The sequence below is a fragment of the Rhincodon typus genome, chromosome 19 (assembly GCF_021869965.1).
Source record: "Rhincodon typus isolate 14 chromosome 19, sRhiTyp1.1, whole genome shotgun sequence".
NCBI lineage: Eukaryota > Metazoa > Chordata > Chondrichthyes > Orectolobiformes > Rhincodontidae > Rhincodon > Rhincodon typus.
Window position 1 is genome coordinate 22,410,651 of NC_063350.1, and position 23,929 is coordinate 22,434,579.

A 23,929-nucleotide genomic window follows, 5' to 3' on the forward strand; every position below is an offset into this window, starting at 1 on the left:
TCCTCTATCCCTCTTCTATCCGCCTCCCACTCTCTCCCTATTTATTTCAAAACCCCCTTCCCCTCCCCCTTTTCTGATGAAGGGTCTAGGCCCGAAACGTCAGCCTCTCTGCTCCTATGATGCTGCTTGGCCTGCTGTGTTCATCCAGCCCTGCACCTTGTTGTCTCGGATTCTCCAGCATCTGCAGTTCCTACTATCTCATTATCAGGCTTAATTAGACAGTGCTCTAAATTGGTAGGTTGCAAAATCCCATTTTGCAACTCACCTTTTCCAACTACCTGCACTCCAACTCCCTTGTAAAATCACTGACCATCAGAATGAGATTGACAAACCAGCATGAGGGCTAACATTAGGTAAAAGGACATCACAGTGTGATTCAGACAATGGAAGGGCCCGAAGGTATATGTTGAGTTTTCAAAACTAATGGATCTTTTGATGTTTGAGTTTCTGTAATTCTGTAATTACAATTCTGTAATTTTTGTAAATACTGTAACAAGTTTGTTTTGTTCCCTATAAATATAAGTTTAGGACTCGCTCAATTGGTGTACGCCTGCACTTAGTAGGAAATCTAGAGCTGTCTTTGTTATTTCTCTTTGAACATTAATTTGCCAACAGGTCAGCATTATGTGCCACTTTGCTTTTGTAATCACTGGGCAGATCCTTGAAGTGAAAGAAGTAATAATTGGGAGAAATCTAAAATATGCTGCCAACTCACTATCATCCATCTTCCACTATTGCACAAAGTCAAGATGCACACCACGGTGTTTATACCAGACGTGCTGAAACTCATAACTTAACAGACAGTAAATGCCACCATTTTTTTCCATTATCTTTCAAAAGAGAACTACTTCTGTCTGAAATGACAACTAATGCATTTGATTCATAAAAAAAAGTAGTCCATTATAGTAACACAGATCTTTGTAAATGTTCCCATCTATTCTGCATGAAGAACTAGTACATGGCTATTAAGTAGACACACTATCCTTTTTCATTGGTGAACTATAAACTTGTGAATGATGTGCTAGCAAAACAGATAGCTAACTGTGGCAAAGGTATCTGGCTGGCAAAGGTATCTGGCTAGGGTGAATTTAGGACAGGATCTTGCACTTATTCTCTTGCTTGACACATTACAGCTCACTTTAGAAGCTTTCACATGAAAAATAATTGCCTGTCGCTTGACAATTATAATAAAAATAGTAGGATCACTGTGTTCCAGTGTTTCTGATGAAGTGATGAGCTGCCTATATGCTGCTGTGAACAGCTGCTGCTTATAATCTTGGTGGCATACTGAAGCAGTGAATAATCTACTGTGCGTAACAAGAAATCTAGTGTGATTAACTTTCTAAATTTCATTTCCATCCCTTAGTATGCAAGAACAATTTTATGTTCATGTGTGCAATCTGTGAATCTTTTCAGGCTGCTCATTCTTCTGACAACTTGCAATTTGTTTCTTTTGCTGAGATTTTACTTTGCTAGTCAACATCATAAGAGATTCAGCAAAGCTGATATGGGGCATCACATTGTCAGCCATTACAGTGTTTAAATTATTGGATATGCATTATTTCTGGTGTGCAGGGCTATAAAGCTTTGCAGGGATTTTTCCAGTTAATTCTATCCACATGGCTAAAATTCAAACAGCTGATCTTGGAATTTTCAACCACTGCTTTGTGTCGGTCTATAAAATTGTCATAGTGGAGGTATCACTGTCACTTGTAGAGCAGTCTCTTAATGACAAATATGTATATGAACTGGATTGATTTTAATAGGTTTCAACTGGTTTACTGGGGCAGTAGCATCCCCAAAAAGAGGCAAGTTGCCTCCTTTGTCTATTATACAGTGACAATATAGTCTTTGCCATTTTGTAAGCAGCTATTTGCTGGTCACTCAAAGACTGGCTGATTTCAAGGAGTAGAGCCCCTTTGAATATGCATTTTGACATACTTGGATCCTGATTAGCGTTTTAAGTTGAAAGCATGTGAAATTTGCACCAAGCACACTTCAGTCAGTTCCATGGCAGTGACTTGGAGACAATAAGGACTGCAGATGTTGGAAGCCAGAGTCTATAGGAGTGAGGCTGGAAAAAGCACAGCAAGTCAGACAGCATCCAAGGAGCAGGTAAGTCAACATTTTTGCCCGAAACCCTTTGTGAGGACTGGGGATGGGGAGGGGAGCCCAGAAATAAATAGAGAGAGGGGGTGGAGCTGGGGGGAAGGATAGGAGAGATGGTGATAGGTGAATGCGGGTAGGGGGTTATTTTGATTGGTCAGTGGGAAGGGTGGAGCGGATAGGTGAGTAGGAAGATGGATAGGTTAGGTCAGGTCAGGTCAGAAGGAGTAGGGCTGGATATGGGATAAGTGTGGGGGTGGAGGGATTTTGAAGCTGGTGAAGTCAATGGTAAGGCCATTGGGTTGTAAGCTTCCATGACAAAATATCAGGTGTTGTTCCTTCACTTTAGTTTGGCCTCACTCTGACAGTGGAGGAGGCCAAGGATGGACATGTCGGCAGGGGAGTGGGAGGGGAATTAAAATGGATGGAAACTGGATGGTCAGGTTGGTTGTTGCATGCAGAGCACAGATGCTTCACGAACAGGTCCCCAAGTCTGCATTTGGCCTCCCCAATATAGAGGAGGCCACACTGGGAGCAACGGGTGAAATGGATAAGGTTAGATGAAGTGCAGGTGAATCTCTGCCAGATCTGGAAGGATTGTTTGGGGCTTTGGACAGCAGTGAGAGGAGAGGTGTGGGGCAGGTATTGCACCTCTTTGTGGTTGTAGGGAAATGTATTTATCTCTCTATTTATTTCTGGGCTCCTCTCCCTGCCCCCAGTCCTGACGAAGGGTTTCGGTCGAAACATTGACTTAGCTACTCCTCGGATCCAGTCTGACCTGCTGTGCTTTTCCGGCCTCACATCTATAGACCATGGTATTGCAGGATGCCAGAGTAGTTTATGATGATGTCATAGAACTGGATAATACTGATTATAAATACCACAGTATGGGCACAGTTAGAACACACAAGAAAAAATTACATTAAAAACTCAGAAGACACATCAGACCAGAGTATGAATAAATCAGGCTTGTCCTTATCCAATGTAACTGTTAGTCAGAACCAGAATTTATGGTTAGCATGCACTACATTAATATTATGGTTGTTGAGACTCATTATTTTTATTTCTATCATTGTTTGGTTTGGAGCTGAGAACTAAAGTTGACCTTTGAGCTATGAGCTGCAGTTTGTTTTTTTTTCAAATAAGAAAACAAACAAACTGATATTTGTTTATGAGCCAAGCTTGGAAGTTAATTTGCACTGCTACAGGCACTGTATTATTAATAAATTGTTAAATCATAGGTCATAGAATCCCTACAGTGTGGAAACAGGCCGTTCGGCCCTACAAATCCACACTAACCCTCAGAGCATCCCACCCAGCCCCATCCCCCTATAAACCACCTAATCTCCACATCCCTGGACACTATGTGCAATTTAGCATGGCCAATTCACCTAACCTGCATATCTTGAACTGTGGGAAGAAACCCACACAGACACAGGGAGAATGTGCAAACTCCACACAGACAGTCACCCGAGGGTGGAATTGACTCTGGGTCCCCGGTGCTGTGAGGCAGCAGTGCTAACCACTGAGCCACCATGCTCAATTTTCTGTTAGAGCTATAAACTTGGTGTCTGATATTGGTTATTCACAATGTCTGATGTTGATTTTTAAAAAGTCTGCTTAGGAACTTTTGAGGCAATTTTTGAAAGTCGTTGCAAATACAGGGATGCGGAGGCTGTTTGTCTCTTTCTCATAACAATGTGTAACAAGTAGTGTTACTTTGAAATCTAAACCTGAAGATATTTCTTGACTTTGCTTTCTCCTCAACCAGTACGTAAAGAAGACAAACTCACAGTGTGACATCAAACCACACGATAAAAGAATCGGAAATCACACCAAATAGGCTTAAAGTGGGTTTCACATTATTCTTGTGCAGCCAGTAGGAACAAAATTGCACCTCCAGGTCCCACAAAAATAAGTTTGGTTCCTACCACTTGCAAACTCTTCCTATTCCCCACTCTTGATGGCAGCACAAGCAACCTGATATTAGCCAACTTCACTCCAGCAAATTGCGTGAAAGCATCTCAACTCACTGGTTCAGTGTAAATTAAGCCAGAAATTCAAAATAACAGCTATCTTTTCACCATGGGTACAGGGAACCCATTGTTGCAGTCCACCAGTTGGTTGTCCAAAACTCAAAATCAACTTTGTTATTTATTTAAGCAGTTCATACCTCCCTGATAAATCAGCGACTGGCATCCTTTTTTACAAGCACTTCATTGGTGCAGTTAGACAATAGTTTCTTAGACACTTCAAATGGATTGCTCCAGTCTATCACCAGGACAGAAATGATGTGAGAAGTGAGTCCTAACCATTTTCATGGATTCATTCAGGATGCCATGCATATTTTTTTTATTTATTCACGGGATGAGGGCTTTGCTGGCTAGGCAGCATTTATTGCCCATCCCTAATTGCCCAGAGGGCTGTTAAAAGTAAACCACATTGCTGTGGGTCTGGAGTCACATATAGGCCAGACCGGATAAGGATTCCTTCCCTACAGGACATTAGTGAACCAGATGGGTTTTTCCAAAAATTGTCAATTTTGCTTGTCCATGTCCTGCTTTATTAGCTGAAGAACAAGTTTTTGGACATAACTGTGTCAATAGCAGCATACAATGGAAGTGAGGAATGCTACAACTGGTAGATTAATATGCAAAGGACTAGCATAGAAAAATAGGAGACAGTAGGAATACAAGAAATAAGAAATGCCGAGAGAGGGGAACCAGGTGGGTGATGCTAAGAGTATGTGGAGAACACAAAGGCAAAATTTAGACACAAGTGACAGCTAGCTCAATCCATAAGGTGGCTCACTAAGCCATTCTCCTTTTAAGGTAAGGCATGGCATAACTTTGAAGACTGGGCCAATTATGTCCAACATGATAGTTGGAGATTTTCATATAAAGATTAAATGAAATTAACCTATTAATCTGAACAGTCCAAATCCTTTCTAAATTAAACAAGTATCGGGGCTCTGAATCAGGAATTAATTTTGAACCCAAGCAGAGCACTTGTATGATTTTTTTTAAACCTTTGAACATTTTAAATGTCACTCGCTTAGTAACACACCTTTTGAAGATGACTAAATGATGCCATGAAATCTAGAACCAAGAAACATCTACACATTTAACTGCTTCATATAGAGGATGGTGAATATGTGGAACAGACTGACCAAGGAGTGAATGGCAACAAATCAAAGACAAGGTAGAGACAAAATTCCATTGTACAAAATCTATTGTTGTCTCTACAGATGCACTATGGGCTCCAAATGGTGCCCATAGCATTTGCAGCCATATCTAGCATAGGCTGTGCTGGATGCAATTTAGTAAGGGTGTTAGATATAGAAAGTGTGCATCAAAAGCATGCAGCATAGGCAGATCATGTTATTCAATATATAAGGCTGATTTGATGCCCGACCGTACCAGGCTTGACCTAAATTCTTCAATTAAAGTCCTACGTTTATCCTTGCACAATTTTTAGCAGCAGGGAGGAACTTCAACTACATTTAGGTTAGTTGCTCATTAATTTCTCCTGCCTCTTACTGAATTTGTACATATGTTTAGCGATTGTTCTAATATTTAAAGTAGCTGAGGTATAAAGTGAGTTGTGACATACACTGAAGACAGTTCTGACTTCAGAAGTTTTGTTTGGGCCAGTTATTCCCAGGCATGGATCATGTAACTTCTGTCACTCTTCAGAGTAGCAAGGAAAATGAGCTGAGATAACACAGAGGCTTCTGGAAGAAGGAGGAAGAGAGGGTGAAAACATGTCCGCTTAGGGAGCAATTGTATCACAAACTCAGTGTGACCATGCATCTGCAGTCTGTTTTTCACAAAATTGGTGCTCACTAAACTACCCATTTGTTGCAATCAAAACTACAAAGCTTTTAAAGCAGAACGAGTATGACTTTGCCAATGAAGGTAACAATGACTTTGAACTTCTCTGCAGGCTGAACAGGGAGCATTTCCAATATCTCCCAGTTCACCAGACACTGCAATTCAGTATCAGAGAAAGCTGAATATATTTCATTTTATCATGCCAGCAGAAGCGTGTACATGTGGTTTCTCCATGATTATAGTCTTGCTGTTCACTCTTTCATCTGAATTTCAGCTACCACAACAAACCAGTGGACAATGTGTGCTACCCAGTCATCATCTGGCTCATGGCAAGCGTGTGCCCTGTTTTATATTTGTTCATGGGATGTGGGTGTTGTCAGGGAGGCCAACATTTATTGTCCATCCCTAATTGTCCAGAGGGGAGTTAAGAGTGACCCGCATTGCTGTAGGTTTGGAGTCACATGTAGGCCAGATCAGTAAGGTTGGCAGATGTCATCTCCTAAAGGAAGTTAGTGAAGCAGATGTGTTTTCACGACAATCAATCATGGTTAAATGGTTACCATTATTCCATATTTTTATTGATTTAAATTTCACCATGTGCCATGGTGGGATTCAAACCAATGTCTGCACCACCTTAGCCTGGGGTTCTGGATTATTAGTCCAGTGACATTACCACTACACCACTGCCACCCTTATATGACAGCATGCATTTCTGCAAAACAATCCTGGCACTAAATGTGATTGAATAGACAATCAGGATGGTTAAGCAAAGCTTCTAATGCCTGCATCACCTTGTATCATGATTCACTACTGTCTGTTGTCTGCTACACAACTTTGCTACACAGCCCTTGACAACAAGAAATGGGGAGCAGCTAAGGTGCCCAAAGTAAACAATACATCCTCTTTCTTGAGGATGTAAAGTTGACTGTGATCCCCTTCTCTGAATGCACTTCCAATGAATGGAACGCCACTCAACAACTGATGTACCCCAATCAACAATTGTTGTTACCTTCCTTCTTACTGATCGACACAGCATTCTCTTGGCACATAACAAAAAAGTGATTAAAATAATCTTTGTGGTTGAAATGGATGAATAGGTTTGTACTCATTGCTTGCCCCTTGCTTGGATTCGACTGCCATCCCAATGTTCATTGAGATCCTATGATGTCCCTTGCAACATTTTCCTGTATTCGTGGGCCCTATATAAATGCAAGCTGTTGTCAGTCCCGAGACTCAAAAGAGTGTTCGCGGGCCAAAAAAAAATCTTTGTTTTACCATCAGCCATCTTCATTAGTACAACATAAGTATAGAAATAAGGGATACGTTTTTACCTTTCAACTGGGTATTCAATGTCAAGCATGATTCCAGGTTCCAAATGCAATCAAGGACAACAGGATGTCCATTTCAATCCCATTGGTGACAGCTCATGACAAAGCTGCCCCTGAGTTTGTTGTCCTGGGCAGACACCCTGCCCATCCTTCATCCTGCTGGCAGAGAACTCAGCAGTGCCACCAGGAACCCTGTACCTACTTGAGGACAGCTGAAGAAGCCCCTCTGAACTAATCCCTGAGACCATGAGAACTGCACTCCCTGCCCACAGCCTTCTTTTTAATGAAGAAGGGGCTTGCTTACTAGGCTGCCTCCCCACTTTGAGTTGATTGGGTGGGGCATAATCTATAACAAACAGTCTGGTAAAGTGACCATTAATTGGTCATCACGATATTTAACTTTGTCTTCTGCTTCCCTGTGGCAAAGAAGTGAGCCCCACCCTTAGTAAAATGGCCTGATGGCGGTACAGCATCTGGGAGCCAAGCTGATCAATTTGACTGCCCTAGCTTTTGTTAACTAGCCACACCCTTCACCATCAGCGTGCCTCTTGTCCATGAGTAAAGTTCCTCCTGAGGAGGTAGCATTTCTTCAGCAGTACAGTCAGTCCCTGTTTAAAATTAAATAAAGCAAAGGATTGTGGACACTAGAGATATGAAACAAAAGCAGAAATTGCTGGAAAAACACAGCAGGTCTGGCAGAGTCTGTAGGAAGAAAGCAGAGTTAACATTTTGAGTCCGGTGACTTAACCAGAACTGATAGGAGCTCAGACAAAGTGGTATATGTAGCAAAGATGGGGTTGGTGACAGGGTGAGGAGATGAACAGATGGGTGGAAATGGAGCCAAGGGATATGAGAGGGATAAGCAGATAAGGGCAGTATTGATAGTAGGCCAGGACAGAAGAGAATCTGAAAAAGTGATAAGAAGACTAACAGTAGATGAGAATGGGTAGTCTATGTTGAAAGCAACCCATGTCATGACAGGAACAGGGTATGGAATTGGGTAAAAAATATGGAAGGATGGAATCAGGCTCTAAAGTTATTGAACTCAATGTTGAGGCCGAGAGGCTGCAGTGTCCCCAAACGAAAGATGAGACGCTGTTCTTCGAGCTTGTGATGAGGCTCACTGGAACACTGCAGCAGGCCTGCATCTGAAACACTAACATGGGAACATGGTGGTGTGTTGATGTAACAGGCAGCCAGAAGCTGGGGACAGAAGGTAGGTGTCTTGCAAAGTGATCACCCAGTCTGCATTTCAGCTTCCCAATGTAGAAGGGACCACATTGTGAGCAGCAAATACAGTAAACCAGACTGAGTGAAGTGAAGTGCAGGTAAATCACTGCTTCACCTGGAAGGTGTGTCTGGGGTCTTGGATAGTGAGGAAGGAGGAAGTAAATGGGCAGAATTTACACCTTCTACTATTGCAGGGGAAGGTGCTGCGGGGGTATGGAAAAGTGTTGGGAGTGGAGGAGAAGTGTCCTGGAGAAAACAGTCCCTGTGGATTGCTGATAAGTGGGGGAGAGGAATGTATATCTGGTCATGGCATCCTGTTGGAGGGATGGAAATGGCGGCTTACAGTTCTTTGGATGTAGAGGCTTTAGGGTGATAAGTGAAGAGCAGCGGCTCCCTATCATTTTTATGGGAGGGAAGAGAGGGGGTGAGGGCAGAATTGCAGCTAAATGTGCTGTCAGCTACAATGGTTGGAAATCCTCAGATGAGGAGAAAGGTGAACATTTCTGAGCCCCCTCTCTACCGAGGATGGCATCATCAGAACAGATGTGATGGAGATGGAGAAATTTGGAGTGTGGGATGGAGTCACAGGAAGCAGGGTATGAAGATTTGTAGTCAAGCTAACTGTGGGAGTAGGTGGGTTTGTAGTGGATATCAGTGGCCAGCCTGTCACCAGAAATGGAAACAGAGCTGATGAGGAAGGGCAGGATGGGGCCAGAGATTGACCAGGTGAAGGTGAGGGCAGGGTGGAAACTGGAAGTAAAATATATAAATTTTTCCAATTCCAAACCAGAGAGCGAAGCAGCCCCAATGATGCCATCAATGTATCATTTGTGGATGGGGCCAGAGCAGGATTGGAACAAGGAATATTCCACATACCCTACAAAGAGGCGGGCATAACCAGGTACCCATGGGCACACTTTGATTTAAAATTGACTCAGTTATTATTGTTTCAGTTCAGAGTTGTTAACAAAATATACCGATATATTTATTCAGCATTATGAGTTTCAGTTTAATATTGATTGTCCTGGTCTTTCTGTTACATGGCCTTGCTGTTCTCAAGAGCTTTTCCTCCCAGCTCCTCTTCCTGCATCAGCCCTGAAGTTGCTCTGGCCTTCCTCAATGCTCAGTCTTTCTTCATCCTGCCCCATTCCCTCACTCGGTTCTTAGCATTAAAGTCTGTAAACCTCCTGGGTTCCTGGCTCCCATTCTGAACTGTTCTGAAATTCTGGGCTCCAATTCATTACAAAATGTTGGTTAGTGCAGGTGGGTCTGCTTGCATGGTCCAGCTTCTGTCACTAGATGGAACCTGCTCTATTAACACTTCGTCAGGTGAATGTGATTTTGTTGTAGCTATGATACATACATCACTGTTTATTTCTTCTTTATTTTTAAATTTACTTTATTTTGAATGCATTTAAGATTGTGCACCATTTCAATTTAATGTTTTAAAGTACGTTTCTGCTGAGAATGGTCCTGAAGTGCATAACAATTTTTTTGCACATTTAGTGATTTAATTTATTTTACAAGTTCCTTCAGCTAGGAATATGCACAATTTCAATATTTCAGCTGTATATTGTTTTCTTCAAGCAAGAAATGTCGGGAGGAACTCACCTCCAGTTTTATCATTGATTTCTAAGAGCAAGTAAGATTTACTTAAAGTTGTTTCTCTTACAGTCACAATTTTCAGGAAAGCTGCCATAACTTTGAGTGCAGACTTCGTGTGTACCACCAGGTTCTCATCTCATATATGGCAGATATCAAGAAAAAATATCCAGAAAATCTCAGAATTTTGATCTGCACATTTTCACCTTTGTTAGAAAATCTTAGTAAATGTTGTAAGCAGTGGAGTCTTTCGCTCAACCTAAGAAGATCAGTCAAGGAACAGGGCTCAGGACTATCAGTTTGACTGCGCAGCTCCAACTCCCTGGGTTCTAATTGACGATCTAAGTGACCATTATGGTGAACAGGAAGTAGGAGCACAGCCTAAACTATGCCATATATTATTTTTGGTGAAGTGAACAGAGAAGTGACAATGGATGCCAACCACCTGAAGAAGACGGGCCTAACATTTGAGCCCTCACTTCAAAATTGGTTTGCCCTGAGATGACATAACTGCTGCAATCTTAGCCACTCATTTTGGGGCTAAATTTGTCTGCCTAATTTATGGGATTATAATCATCCTGCATAGTTCGTCTCTTCAATAAAGAGCAAAATGTCTCTATGAAGCCCCCTTTGCATAATTAGCGTGCCAGCATGATCTCTAAAATGGTCCTTCAACAGCTCCCTCAATAAGGCAATTTTGTTAAGAAAAAGATTTACCTGGATGTAGAATTTGGAGGATCAGGATTTAACCTTCTCTTGTCTTCTGCTTCAACTGGAACAGCTTGTTCTATATATAACACAGTATGGAGCTAGAGGAGCACAGCGGGCCAGGTGGCATCAGAGGAGCAGGAAAGCTGACGTTTTGGGTCGGGACCCTTCTTCTGAAGACCCTTTCTGAAGAAGGGTCCTGACCCGAAACGTCAACTTTCCTGCTCCTTTGGTGCTGCCTGGCCTACTGTGTTCCTTCAGCTCCACACTGTTTTATCTCTGGCTCCGGCATCAGCAGTTCTTACTATCTCTCAGCTTGTTCCATGTTGCCTGCCTGCTCGGATTTTATTTTCATTCATCTTACGAAATACTTACCTTCAGAATCTTCATTCTTTTCTCAATTCCTGATCCAGCTGAGATCTGGATGGCCTCTCTATATTGATTAAGTGCTTATTAGCATTTGCCTTTCTAATGTCCTAAGATTCAACAGCACAGAATCCAGCTTTGCTTTTAACTGCACGAAACTGATCTAGTCAAGTTGCTGTAGTCCTGAAATTCATTTGCAAATAGAAAGGCAAAATATTACAGCCATAACACATATCGGGAGAGGCCCTTGCTGATTATATAAATACATGGAGAAATTTTACATTAAATCTCAATGATCCTCAAATTCCTTAAAAATACAGTGTGTACTTTGCCAATAAAATGCACTGCATGCCATGAGTTGAATTTTCTTTGGATGTTTAGGTGGAACCATTTAGACCTCATTAGATTTTTACCCTGCCTCTTCCCACGGATGTGACTGGAGATTCTTATTGCATAGTAATGGTCCAGCACCCTTTTTTGGTCTGAATCTTGTCAGATATCGGTTAAGTTTCATTCTTGGTAAATTTCTTGGAAGGTTTCTCTCCATAAGGCCTAACAAATTTTTGCATGCTTCCCAAATTCGTCTCCTTACCTAGGCACCATGTCCAATGGTTTCCATTCATCATATTTTCCCACTCAGTGCAGGTGAAAGTACTGGAATTACAATGAGGATGTTAATGTACACTAATGCATACTAATTCATGCAAAAAAGCTTCTTGTCCCTCATTAGTGAGAATCTCATCTCACCCTTTGACACTTGGTTAGAAATTGGGACTTTTTGCTCCTGCTGCCAATCTCCTATGGTTATCCTAACTTTATTGCTAATACCCAAATTATTGAAAAGTTAGGAAGATTTCCCCCCATTATTTTTAAATCTGAAATGATCTTCTGATAGCCCCTCTATCATGAGACACCCTAGTGTTCTCTAACCTCCATTGACACTGACCATCTCTGACAGTAAGGCAGCCAAACTTTGACTACTTGGAGGCCTTGTACTGCCTCTCCAGACACAGGCTCGTTCGCTGTCCTTAAATGGCTGTCTCTTTCAAAATTTCCACTTACATCCTGCTGCTGACATTTGTGGGAATCTAATGCACATTTCATCCTGACATTAGAATGAGAATCCAGCACATAAATCCAGGCCCTCTTGTACCTATTAGGAAGATATTGATTGTAGGGTGAAGGGAATTGTGTCCTTATTCTGGGTACAATTACTGACCACATGCAAAAGGAACTATGTCATTGTGATGTCAAATCACATGGAACAGGGCTCCAAGTAAATCTCCTGGCTTACCATAAACAAAAACCGAAAGAACTATGGGTGCTGGAAATCATTCCAGGTCCAGTGATCCTTCTTCAGACTGGTTCTGCTATCTGCTGAGTTGTTTTTTAGCAATTTCCATTTTTGTGTCATCTCGTGCCATCCTCTGTATCTGGTTATGTTCTGTATCTGGTTATGTTAATGTTCACTCAGATGAGCATGGACCTCATCTTATGATGTTGATGTAGGAATTTATCTAATTAAGTGAAAGTTAGGGTAGCTCAGTCTCTATTACTATCTTAACAGAAAAAAAGTCAAAGGTAAATTTTAGGAATAAGTGTTTCCCTTCAATTACAACATCAATAACTTTTACTTTTGCAATGTATTACCACAACTTCATGTTGCAAGCTTTTCAGAGAGGTGTAAGAAAAGATGGATGCAAAAAGAATGATGTTAGGAATGATAGGCAGGATGACTAAAAAACTGGACAGATATAAGATTTAAGGAAGGTCTGTGAAGAGGTTAGATAAAAGCTGAAAGAGATTAGCAAATGAATTCCAAAGAGAGTGGTCGAGGTGGAAGTGATTGAATAGAGGTAACAGAGGCATGGATAAGGGTTTCAGTGACAAATGACCTGCGTAGCGACAGAGTTAGCAATGTTATGAAACTGGAAATAGGAGCTTTTGGTGATGGAGAGGATAGGGATCAGCTCAGGATTGAGCAGGATGCCAAGATGGGAGCCAGACTGGTTCAGCCTTTGACAGACACTGATCAGAGATATGGACTGCATGGCAATAGACAGAATTTATAGAAGGGTTTCAGTTGATGGTTTTGGTCTTTCTCATGTTTACGAGAAGAAACCTGTGTCACATACAAAGCAAGAAGACAACACAGGGAGCCAAACTGTAAAATGAGATAAGGGTGAGGTATGGGCAGACTACACGTAGATGCTGACTCCAAATTTATGAATAATGTCACCAAGGGCAGTATTTAAATGAAGAAGAGAAGATGGCCAAAAATGAATTACTTGGGGTTCCACATGTCCACTAATAGGGTTGGGAAGAAAAATTATTGCACAAGATGCTCTGCTTCAATTAGGTTAGTGTGGAGCGAAGTAGGAGTTAGTCCCCTGAACTAAACATAGGACCAGAGGAATTGAAGAAGAATGCAATGGTCAACCATGTCAAAAGTTGCAGAGAGATAACAGTGAGTTCAGGGCTGGAGTTGAGGGAAGCTGGGAAGAAGTCTTGCTTTGATGTCAAGGTCTAATTCTCTCTTGCATGAGCAGTGTAAATGATGTCAGATTGGTGCTCAGGAGTCAGACAAGTACAGAAGAAGCTTCTAGAAGTATGGTGAGTGAGGATGGGGTAAGCATCCATCAGGGGAAGGAAGCCCTGTGCCCTCAATTTCTTTGTGGATCTCAGGATGATTCCCAGTCTGCCATGAACTGCAAGGAAGCCATTTTAAAACAAATCTACCTGTGTATTATTCTGGACCTGTTGCCCTTTTAAGTATAGTCCTCCTGGCAAGGCCCTCACTGTGGCCAAAGGTTAAAATTTTATTTGAGCCTGAATTATGTCATCATTTATTGTGGTTTCGGCTTCAGTGAAACCTTCTCCTTCCTAGTGTGAGGGCCTGACCTGCTAGCCAGGACAGACCTGTTAAAATGACACATGTGAAGTCAGCGAGATTTACGTGAACAGATCTCCATGAGCATTTTTACATTCAACAATGGTGTAGTCTATCCAGAGCCAATCTGTTCCCTTTGAACTTAATCGATCAAATCTGGGGCCTTACTGATGGGAATGTCAGGGCTGAGTCTGGTGAAAGAAAGCTGAAGCAATGGCTGACTAACAGCAGAATTAATGTGATATAGAGCAAAAAGCAAGGGAATTAGGAGTTTGAAAAGGCAGATGTAGTTGATATAGAGGAGAAGTGTCAATGCCAGGTGCTGACACAGAATTGAAAGTGGGTAGGCAGATGTCAGCAATCAAGATTGCAGGAGTGGCGATGTAATTTCCTTTTATATCCTTTTTGTGAGCAGCATTACTCCCCAGAGAGCATGCTCATAAAAATTAACTCATCTTTATCAAAAACTGATTTGGTAAATGATTATTTTATGCTCAATACTGTTACTGAAATATCTGAAAATGCTTCACACTTTGAAGTGCAGTGTTTGTTGTTGGGAGAATGTTTTTTGCATTTTTAATTGTCAGCAACTGAGTGATGAAATTACTTAATTGAAACACACTCTGCAATGGTGTTAAAATAATGTTTTACATCTACATGTCTAAATGTGGGTGAGGAAAGCTGAGCTTTGCTGATGGTTAGAATATTTTCATGTTTATGAATGACAGAGCTAATTGGAAAAAAAAGTGTAAAATCAATAGCAAAGATTTTGTTTTCTAATTTTCCTCCTTTCTTGCTGTGTCCTCCTGGATGTACTGAATCAGGCTGTAGCATTGTTTCCTAGGCCTCTGCTGATCAAGTAGTCTTCCTTGAGTGTCTGATCCGTGACCAATAGTAGCATGTGAATCGAGAGAAAGAGGAGCATCACACATAAATACCATCTCCATACCTTACATTGATGTGTGTGTGTCTGTGTCTATGTGAATGTGTGTATATATACAGGCACATTTTACAGGAGGGCTTCCAAAGTATAGATCAACAACAAGAATCTCAGCTGAATTTTCCTCTTTCATTGACTAGGTTCAAAAGTCCCCCATTGCCTTACTGGATGAGAACTCTGATGCGGAAGCAATAACTGAACTCAGGATGCTTCTGATCTGTTGAGATCAACCTGCATGTTATGCATCTTAACCATCAAACTGTCAGTGAAACCTTGCAAATTTGAAACTCACGTTTTTCTTCAAAAAATAACTTCTGTGTACACTAAGTTTTTTTCTCATAGATAACTTTAGGTAAATATGGGTGTGCATACATCTTATAGATGTGTGTAAATACTTTAGATCTGAATTTGTGTATAATTAGTATAGATATATGTGAGTGCATATGTTTAGATCAATATTGACAGGTGTTAATATTTTTCTCAAGTTGAGTATGCCCATTTGATATAGATATAAAGGCATAAATGATTGATATAGACATATTGTGTATATTATGTGGACATATCTGGATGCATTTATGCATACATGATATATTTTGTGTATGTTTTCTACAGATATTTTTCTCTGAATACAAACTAAGGTGTGTAATTGTTAAAATTCACTATATAGGGTGAACCTTATTTCTTGGATGTTCCCAAATACATTGACAAGCTCTGCAAGTTAATTTTTTTTAAATATTCCCTGTGCACTGCTTACCATTTCCAGAGCAAGGGAAATTTTACACATAGAATGAAAAGTAAACATGTTTATCTGAAGGGAGATTCTTTTAAACAGATTCATGCATCAAACCAGAGTAGCTGTTTCTAAACCATAGTATCAACAGGATAACTCTTCTATCATTGGGTCTCACTTTGTTACATTTACAATCATCAGAGCTGTTTGATGGTAGCACTAATATTCCCAATCTGAATAAGTTGTTTAAAAATTGAGATCTGATTATGTTACCATTTACACAGTCAGGCTGAGCTGTTGACAACTGCCAGTATGTATGTGTAGCATCTACGTTTTCTAACCTAAAGCAGAGTGCAAAGTATCTCTCTAGCTGGGATTTGCCCTAAGGCACAAGTAGACCATTTGTTTTGTTTTAATCTAGAGCTTTTGCTGCATCAATTACCATGTACTAATGAAGGTTCTGGACTGACACGAAACATGGAAAAGTTTCATGCTGGCTTTGAACTAATATGAATTTTGCTGGTGCCTTTCAAGGGCAAAAGGGGTAGAACTCCAGTGATAGCTCGAGAACTCTCCATAACTCTTACCCATCTTGACAAGGTGCGTATGTGGGCACAAAGTCTGCCCACAACCTTCCTCATAAGAATTTAAAGTATGAGTCTAAGAGCATGTAACACTGAAGAATGTCCAACTCCACTGCTCTTCCTGGATGGAAATTGTGATTTATCCCTTCTCCTAGCTCAGAAATTTGAGGTTCCACATGTTTACATGGACATTAAAGGATCCAACAACCTGCAAAAAAAAACTTGACCCTTTCTCCCTCAATAACATAATTTGCTGTCGTATTCTAGCCATTCCAAACTTGATTTGAAATCTTATTATGCACTCCTTATGCAGCAAACATATGCTTTGCAATTTGCTGATTATCTAGAGCAATAATCTCGGATTCTATACAGCTCCTCTGTTTGATCTCATCCTTGTCAGAACTATTATAATACATTGATAATTGTACAAACTGCATCAATCTGACACACTGAATGACAAACTTCCTACTTTTATAGGGCACAAACTGTTTAGCAGTACCAATCCATTGAAATTTTTGGATCACACTGGTGATTCCTTTTCATTGTACAAATCATTTTGCCTTTCATTTCAATTTAACCTTTTTTTAAACATTCATTTAATTTTAACAGCCCTCCTAATCTCTTACCTTCCATATTTGTCGAAATTATTTAAATATTGCTGTTCAACAATTGTTTCTGTTATTTCATACACTAGGCAAATTTTAATTTATGTAATAGAAAATATCAGGTGGCTTCAGTGCTTAGCAGCATCTTCTTGACCTAAGGCAACCCACCATATTACAAAAAAACCCACTACTGAGTGGCCATCTCCATTTCCTCCTTTCCAAGGGGGAAGAATGTGGTTGAAAGCATAATGTGGGAAATAAGGGATGCACAAACCATTGTACTCAACTCGCTAAAATTAATGGAAAGAAATTGAAGGGCTGAGTACTATCAATTTCCTACGAGCCACTCAGTATGAGTGCAGTTCTGAGTGGAAGTATCACATTATGGAACAATTCCCTCATGATTATAAACTCACGTGTCAACCAACCAGCAGTGAGGGTTTGAGACCAAGAAGGCAGAATAATTTTAGCAAATACTTCTAGCTCATTTTGATACCTTCTCATCTGGTGTCACTGTAACATGTAAGAATATCAAAGACCGACAAGTTATTATGGATGCAAAATATTTGAAGGAAATGTTGTAAACTTTTTTTTTGCAAAGTAGGATGTAACTTTGATGTTCTGACTAAGCTCTGAAAACAGATTAACTTTCAAGATCTTATTAATTCTGTGATTTCTTGCATTTCAGGTGCCTCAACACAGAACTCCAATACAGTGGAGCCAGAAAAACAAGTAGATAACACAGTGAAAATGGCTGGAGTTATCGCAGGAATCCTAATGTTCATCATCATCATGCTGGGAGTGATGCTGATAGTTAAAAAACGGTACGTTTTATGACAAAATATGTTCAGTTCACCATTTGCAGCAGAACTTTGTGACAAGGAAATAGACAGTACACGGATTTTATTTTGTAGAACCTTGGAAGGAAATTAGGCATGGAGGATCCTTTACCATAGCTTGGTGAATTGACTTGAATTTGAACAAATGTGTTTTAGATATTTATCTGGATAGCCTAGTCACGCTTGCATGATTGCAAGTAGTTGCAATCTTGTACAATTTATCCTGTCACTTCCAAGATGGATTTTGCTATAAATGCAACCTAATGATTTGACTCCTATTGGTTCCACTTAACTGACCAAATTTGGTGTCTGATGAAATTGACTTCATTTTCCTCGCAGTTGAGAATAGAAAGCCAATGAAGACAAAAAAAAACACTAAAGTCATGAAGTTAATAGATAAAAATTAAATTTTCAAATAAACATTTCTGATCCACATCTTCAGCCGATACAAAAGAAAACAAGTATTTTGTTTGTGTTTCCAAGAATTAGTCTGGTTTCCAGATTTTAGTAAAAGCTAAACAGTTCACACATTTTGAAGGAAGAATCCACATCACGTTTGAAATTAAGTTTAATGAAGTTTCAAGAGATTTGATAAGGTTAAGCTCACCACACCCTTTAAAATTTGTCTGTTCAGTTATTTCTTTCCCTTTATTCTCAAAAACTGATAACTAATTCCCTTGATGTGACAGCAAGGAAATGCACTGATTTATAGTGAATTGCGCATTCGGCAGACTTCAGGTCTATTGTATGGATTCTGTCAGCTGATTTCAACTCAGACAGTATGATGGCACATTTAAGCTCTAAACACCTAATCTGGAGGAAAAATGAGAAATTGGCCAGGATTCTTGTTTTTGATGGCTTATCTAGTGATTCCTGCTCATATGTGTCCCGAGTGCAGACCTGGTCAAAATTGAATCTGGTTCGACTAAGATACCCCTCGATCTGATTTTAAGATGTGACGGTGCTGGTGTTGGACTGGGGTGGACAAGGTCAGACATCACACAACACCAGGTTATAGTCCAACTGGTTTATTTGAAAACACAAGCTTTCAGAGTCTCGCTCCTCCTTCAGGTGTTAGATACCTGATGGGTCCGAGTGGTAACGATTCAGAGAGGACAAAAGCCAGCTCGAACTGCACTTTTCCTGCTTTTTACCAAAATGGGAGTAATACAATTCTACCTAGAATACGTATGCCCCACCCTGTACAATATCAGTTCAGGTGTTAGATACCTGAAGAAGGAGCGAGGCTCCGAAAGCTTGTGTTTTCAAATAAACCTGTTGGACTATAACCTGGTGCAGTGTGACTTATGATTTTAAAAAATAACACAAACACTCATTGTCAGAATTTATGCAACAAACAATAAACACTCAGTCAATGCACTGGGTGGCAGCTGATACCTGTAGAACCATACATTGTGGCCTTAAGGTTGACTTAAATCACACCAACTGCTGTAAAATAAGATTATTGTACAGGGTGGGGCATACGTATTCTAGGTAGAATTGTATTACTCCCATTTTGGTAAAAAGCAGGAAAAGTGCAGTTCGAGCTGGCTTTTGCCCTTTCTGAATCGTTACCACTCGGACCCATCATCCCTCTTCCTGTCCCATTGGCCCTGCCTCCTAACACCTCCCAGCTATCTGCGGCTGACCTGAAGGCCACTGCTGGCGACATAGCAGGCTGAAATCTGATTGGTTGACAAAGGTTAGACAAAGGAGAGCCCGTTGACGTGGTATGTTTGGATTTCTAGAAAGCCCTTGACAAGGTGCCACACAGGAGGCTGCTAAACAAGGTAAGAGCCCCTGGTGATAGGGGCAAGGTATTGGCACAGATCGAAGACTGGCTGACTGGCAGAAGGCAGAGATTGGGGGATAAAGGGGTCGTTTTCAGGATTGCAGCCAGTGACTAGTGGAGTTCTGCAGGGTCTGTACTGAGACCACAACTATTCACATTATACATTAACAATCTGGATGAAGGAACTGAGGGCATTGTTACTAAGTTTGTACATGACACAAAGATAGGTAGAAGGACAGGTAGTGTTGAGGAAGCAGGAAGCCTATACAAGGACTAAGAGAGGCTAGAAGAGTGAACAATGAAGTGACAGATGGAATACAGTGTGGGAATGTGTCAGGTAATGCACTTTGATCGGAAGAACAGAGCGTTAGACTGTTTCTAAATGGGGAAAGGCTTCAGAAATCTGAAGCACAAAGGGATTCGGGAGTCCTAGTTCAGGATTTACTTAAGGTTAACATGCAGGTTCAGTTGACCATTGGGAAGGCTAACTGCAATGTTAGCATTCATTTCAAGAAGGCTAGAATATAAGAGCAGGATGTATTACTAAGGCTGTATTAGGCTCTGGTCAGACCACATTTGGAATCTGAAGAGCAGTTTTGGGCCCTGTATCTAAGTAAGGATGTGCTGGCATTGGAGGGGTTCCAGAGGATGTCACAAGAATAATCCCGGGAATGAAGACCTTGTCATATGAGGAGTTCAGCAGGATAGTGGGGGGATCTCATTGAAAATTACAGAATACTGAGAGGCCTGGATATATCGGACATGGAGAAGATGTTTCCTCTTGGAAGAGAGTCCAGGACCCAACAGCACACCCTCAGAGTGAAGGGGCAACCCTTCAGTACTGAGATGAGGATGAATTTGTTCAACCAGAGGATGGTTAATCTGTGGAACCCATTGCTGCAGTAAGCTAAGGAGGCCAAGTCATTGTGTATATTTAAGCCAGAGATAGATATATTCTTCATTAGTAAACGGATCAAAGGTTATGGGCAGAAAGCAGGAGAATGGGATTGAGAAATATATCAGCCATTTTCAAATGTCAGAGTAGACTCAATGGGCAGAGTGGCCTAATTCTGCACCAAAGTGTATGGTCTCAGGTGTCTGGGCAATCCCAGCCAGTACCTGCAGCTTGGTGGGTTAATTTACAGGAGGCATAATGGCCCAAAGCAGATGTATCTCAGGCACACCAATTCTGGGACAGGGATTGCTCATAATATCTCGACTGGTATCTTCAGGACAAGGTGGATGTGAATTAGGAGAGAAACCAAAACAACAAGTGGGAATTAAGTGGGAATTTGCATGTAGTGTTTGGAATTTTACATGCACACGACTATTCTCATTAAGGAAATGGCTCGATGCATAAATGTTTCATTGCATGTTTGTGCTCAACTACTTCACATCCAATTCAGAACATGGTTTCCTTTCATATTCAGCATTGGGCATATACGTGTTGGATGTTAGCGGAATGGGAGGGGGGAGCGAGAGGTGAGACGTACAGATGGTGAGGTGGACTAATCCCAAGCAGGATCTGATTCTCGGCCCAGGGGTGAGTGGGGTACAGAAGCTGGAAAAGGGTGTTCAGTTCCAGTAGTCTTTGATCCAGAGGTGTCTGCCAATTCAAATTTCAGAATGGGAAGGCCAATTCTAGGGTCCTAGTTTCTATTTCTTGTTGGCATTTGGTATGGGGTAGATGTTTAACATTAGAAGTCAGTGCAAGATTGGGCATTTGGGGATCAGACACTTCAGGAGGGGAGATAAGAAGCATTGGGGGAGAGGTTTGAGATCTTGGAGAACAGATTGGGAATGTTTGGGGTACATTAGAGCTTTTTGGGAAGTTTGCAATTCTATGAAGTTTGATGGAGGACAGAAACCTCTGAAGGGATGTCGGAAGGGTTGGATGAAGGTGGGGTCAATTGTTTAATGATGGGGAATTGGCAATACAGGAAGACTGGATCCAGCAGCCAACTGGAAAGGCACTTCCCTCCTGGATCCAGCAATTGCTACATGCCATAGCCACCAGATTTTACAAAGTCCATTATATCCATCTGGCCAGTGTCACACCTGAAAATATGGATAAAAATGAGGCACCCAGCCCCATTATTTCCATTAATTGACAACTCAATGAAGTGGATTTATTATCTGCCTCCAGATTAAAGGTAATTTGGAGAAATATTTTACAGATTAAAAAACAAAGACCAGTAGGAAATGTAAAAATACAAATTAAAAACTGATTAAATAATTTGGAAACGCAGGGCCAGGCAATGTGTTGTACTTGCCTGTGGGAGCTGGTGGACCCCATCGTAGTTCATAGCTGCCAAATCTGTAGCAAATGTTGGTTATTTGAGGAACTTTGGCTCAGTGTTGATAAGTTCGCGTCTGAGCTTCAAATACTACAACACATCAGGGAAGGGGGATGTTACCTGGATGTTGTGTTTCAGGAGGCAGTCACATTTGGCCAGTGGTCAGGTACAGAAGGGTGTGACTTCAAATGAAGCAGGTAGAAGGATCTTAAATTTAACATTGGGGGAGGATCACCTATTGACCTTATCCAGTAGGTGTAGGGTACTTGCTCCCTGTGTGGATAAGGAAAAGGTCTGTAGGGAGGATGGGCAAACTGACCACTGCCCCCATCGTTGTACAGGAGACCATTCAAGTAGACAGTGTTAGTGGTGGGGAATTCTATAATTAGGGAGACAGATAGCACCCTTTGCAAGCAGTATCGAGAGTCTGGCATGATGTGTAGCCTATCTGGTGCCAAGGTAAGGGACATTTCAAGTGGCTTGAAAGGATATTGGAGTGAAAGGGAGAGGATCCAGTTGTTGTGATTCATTTTGGGACCGAAAACATTGGCAAGAGTAGGCAAGAGATCCTGTTTGGGAAATACCAGGAATTAGGATCTAAATTAAAGAACAGGACCTCAAGGGTTATAATCTTTGGAATATTATCTGAGCCATGTTCAAATTGGCATAGCAATAAGTAAATTAGAAAGTAGACTCATGGCTAAAAGCGTGATGCAGGGAAAAAGGTTACGTTTCATTGGGCATGGCTTTAGGAGAGGAGAGAAGTTTATTGTTGGGCCAGGCTCCACCTGAACTGACCTGGGACCAGTAACCTAGCGGAAAGGCTAAATGAGGCAGTCTCAAGGACTTTAAACTGGTAAATGATGGCGAGATCTTGGAGGAAGTCAGTACAATTTCAAAATCAAGTAACTTGATAGAGAATAAAGAAACAGTCAGGAATCCTACTTCAGTTTTGGCTGAGAATGATAAAACTTTAAGAAGTGTATTGATTAAAACAAAGGAGAGAAATAATAAACAGGTGAATGAAGCATCAGTGCTGAGTTTGGCCCAAACAAGAGTTCTAAATACAAATGCACAAAGCATAAGGAATGAATGAAACGAATGCAGGCACAAATTCAAATTGGGGATTGTGACATATCAGACATTACTGGGACATGGCTGCAAGATGGTCGGGATTGGGATCCAAAGATACCAGGTTATAAGGTTTACAGAATAGATAGAGAACATGGCAGAGGAGGTGGAGTAGCCTTAATGTTTAGAAACAAAATTAATTCAATGGTGAGGGAGGATATAATGAGCAGAACAAATTCATGGAGACTGTATGGGTGAACGGAGGGACAGTAAATGATCTAAAACTATAATACGTGTTGTGTCTAGACCACCCCAGTAACAGCTGTGAAGTGCTAGATTATATAAATGCAGAAATTTGGCAAATGTGTAACAAAGCCAACATAGTATTAATGGGGGATTTTAACTTTAATATAAATTGAGAAAGGCAACCAAGCACCTGTCAGAAAGGTAGTGAATTTCTGGAGTGTGGCCGGGATAATATCTTAGAGCAATATGTCCTGGATGCAACAAGAGACAAACAATATTGGACTTAGTGAGGTGTAATAAACCCAATTTAATTAGTAACCTAATTATGCACGACCATTTATCAAATAGTGATCATAACATGATCGAGTTCAATGTAGCCCTTGAAAGCAAGAAAAAGCAAGAGTTTTACATTTAGGTAAGTTCGATTTTAACAAGATGAGACAGACACTGTCCACTGTGAACTGGGAAAATCTGCTAATGGGCAAAACAACTGAAGAACAGTGGAGGATTTTTAAAGAAACATTTAACACAAAGCAAAACTAGTTTATATCCCTGAGAGGCAAACAGTCCACTTCACAGAAAAAATGGACATGGACAACTAGAGAGATAAGGGACAGTATAAAACTAAAAGAAAGAGCTCACAAAAATACAAAAAAAAGCACAGATCCTACATGAATGGGAAAAATACAAACACCAGCAAAGGGCCAAAAACCGCTTATAAGGGCTACTAAAAGGGATTATGAAAGGAATCATGCCAGGAAC

At 40.9% G+C, this 23,929-nt stretch overlaps 1 protein-coding gene across 1 annotated transcript in view; it reads left to right on the forward strand.

Moving 5' to 3' along the window:
- ptprt (protein tyrosine phosphatase receptor type T) overlaps positions 1-23,929 on the forward strand; it is a 928,020-nt gene that overhangs the window by 694,293 nt on the left and 209,798 nt on the right. Inside the window, exon 15 of the mRNA XM_048608556.1 lies at positions 17,611-17,746. Within this exon, the coding sequence (XP_048464513.1) occupies positions 17,611-17,746 (136 nt within the window). The remainder of the gene's footprint in view (positions 1-17,610; positions 17,747-23,929) is intronic.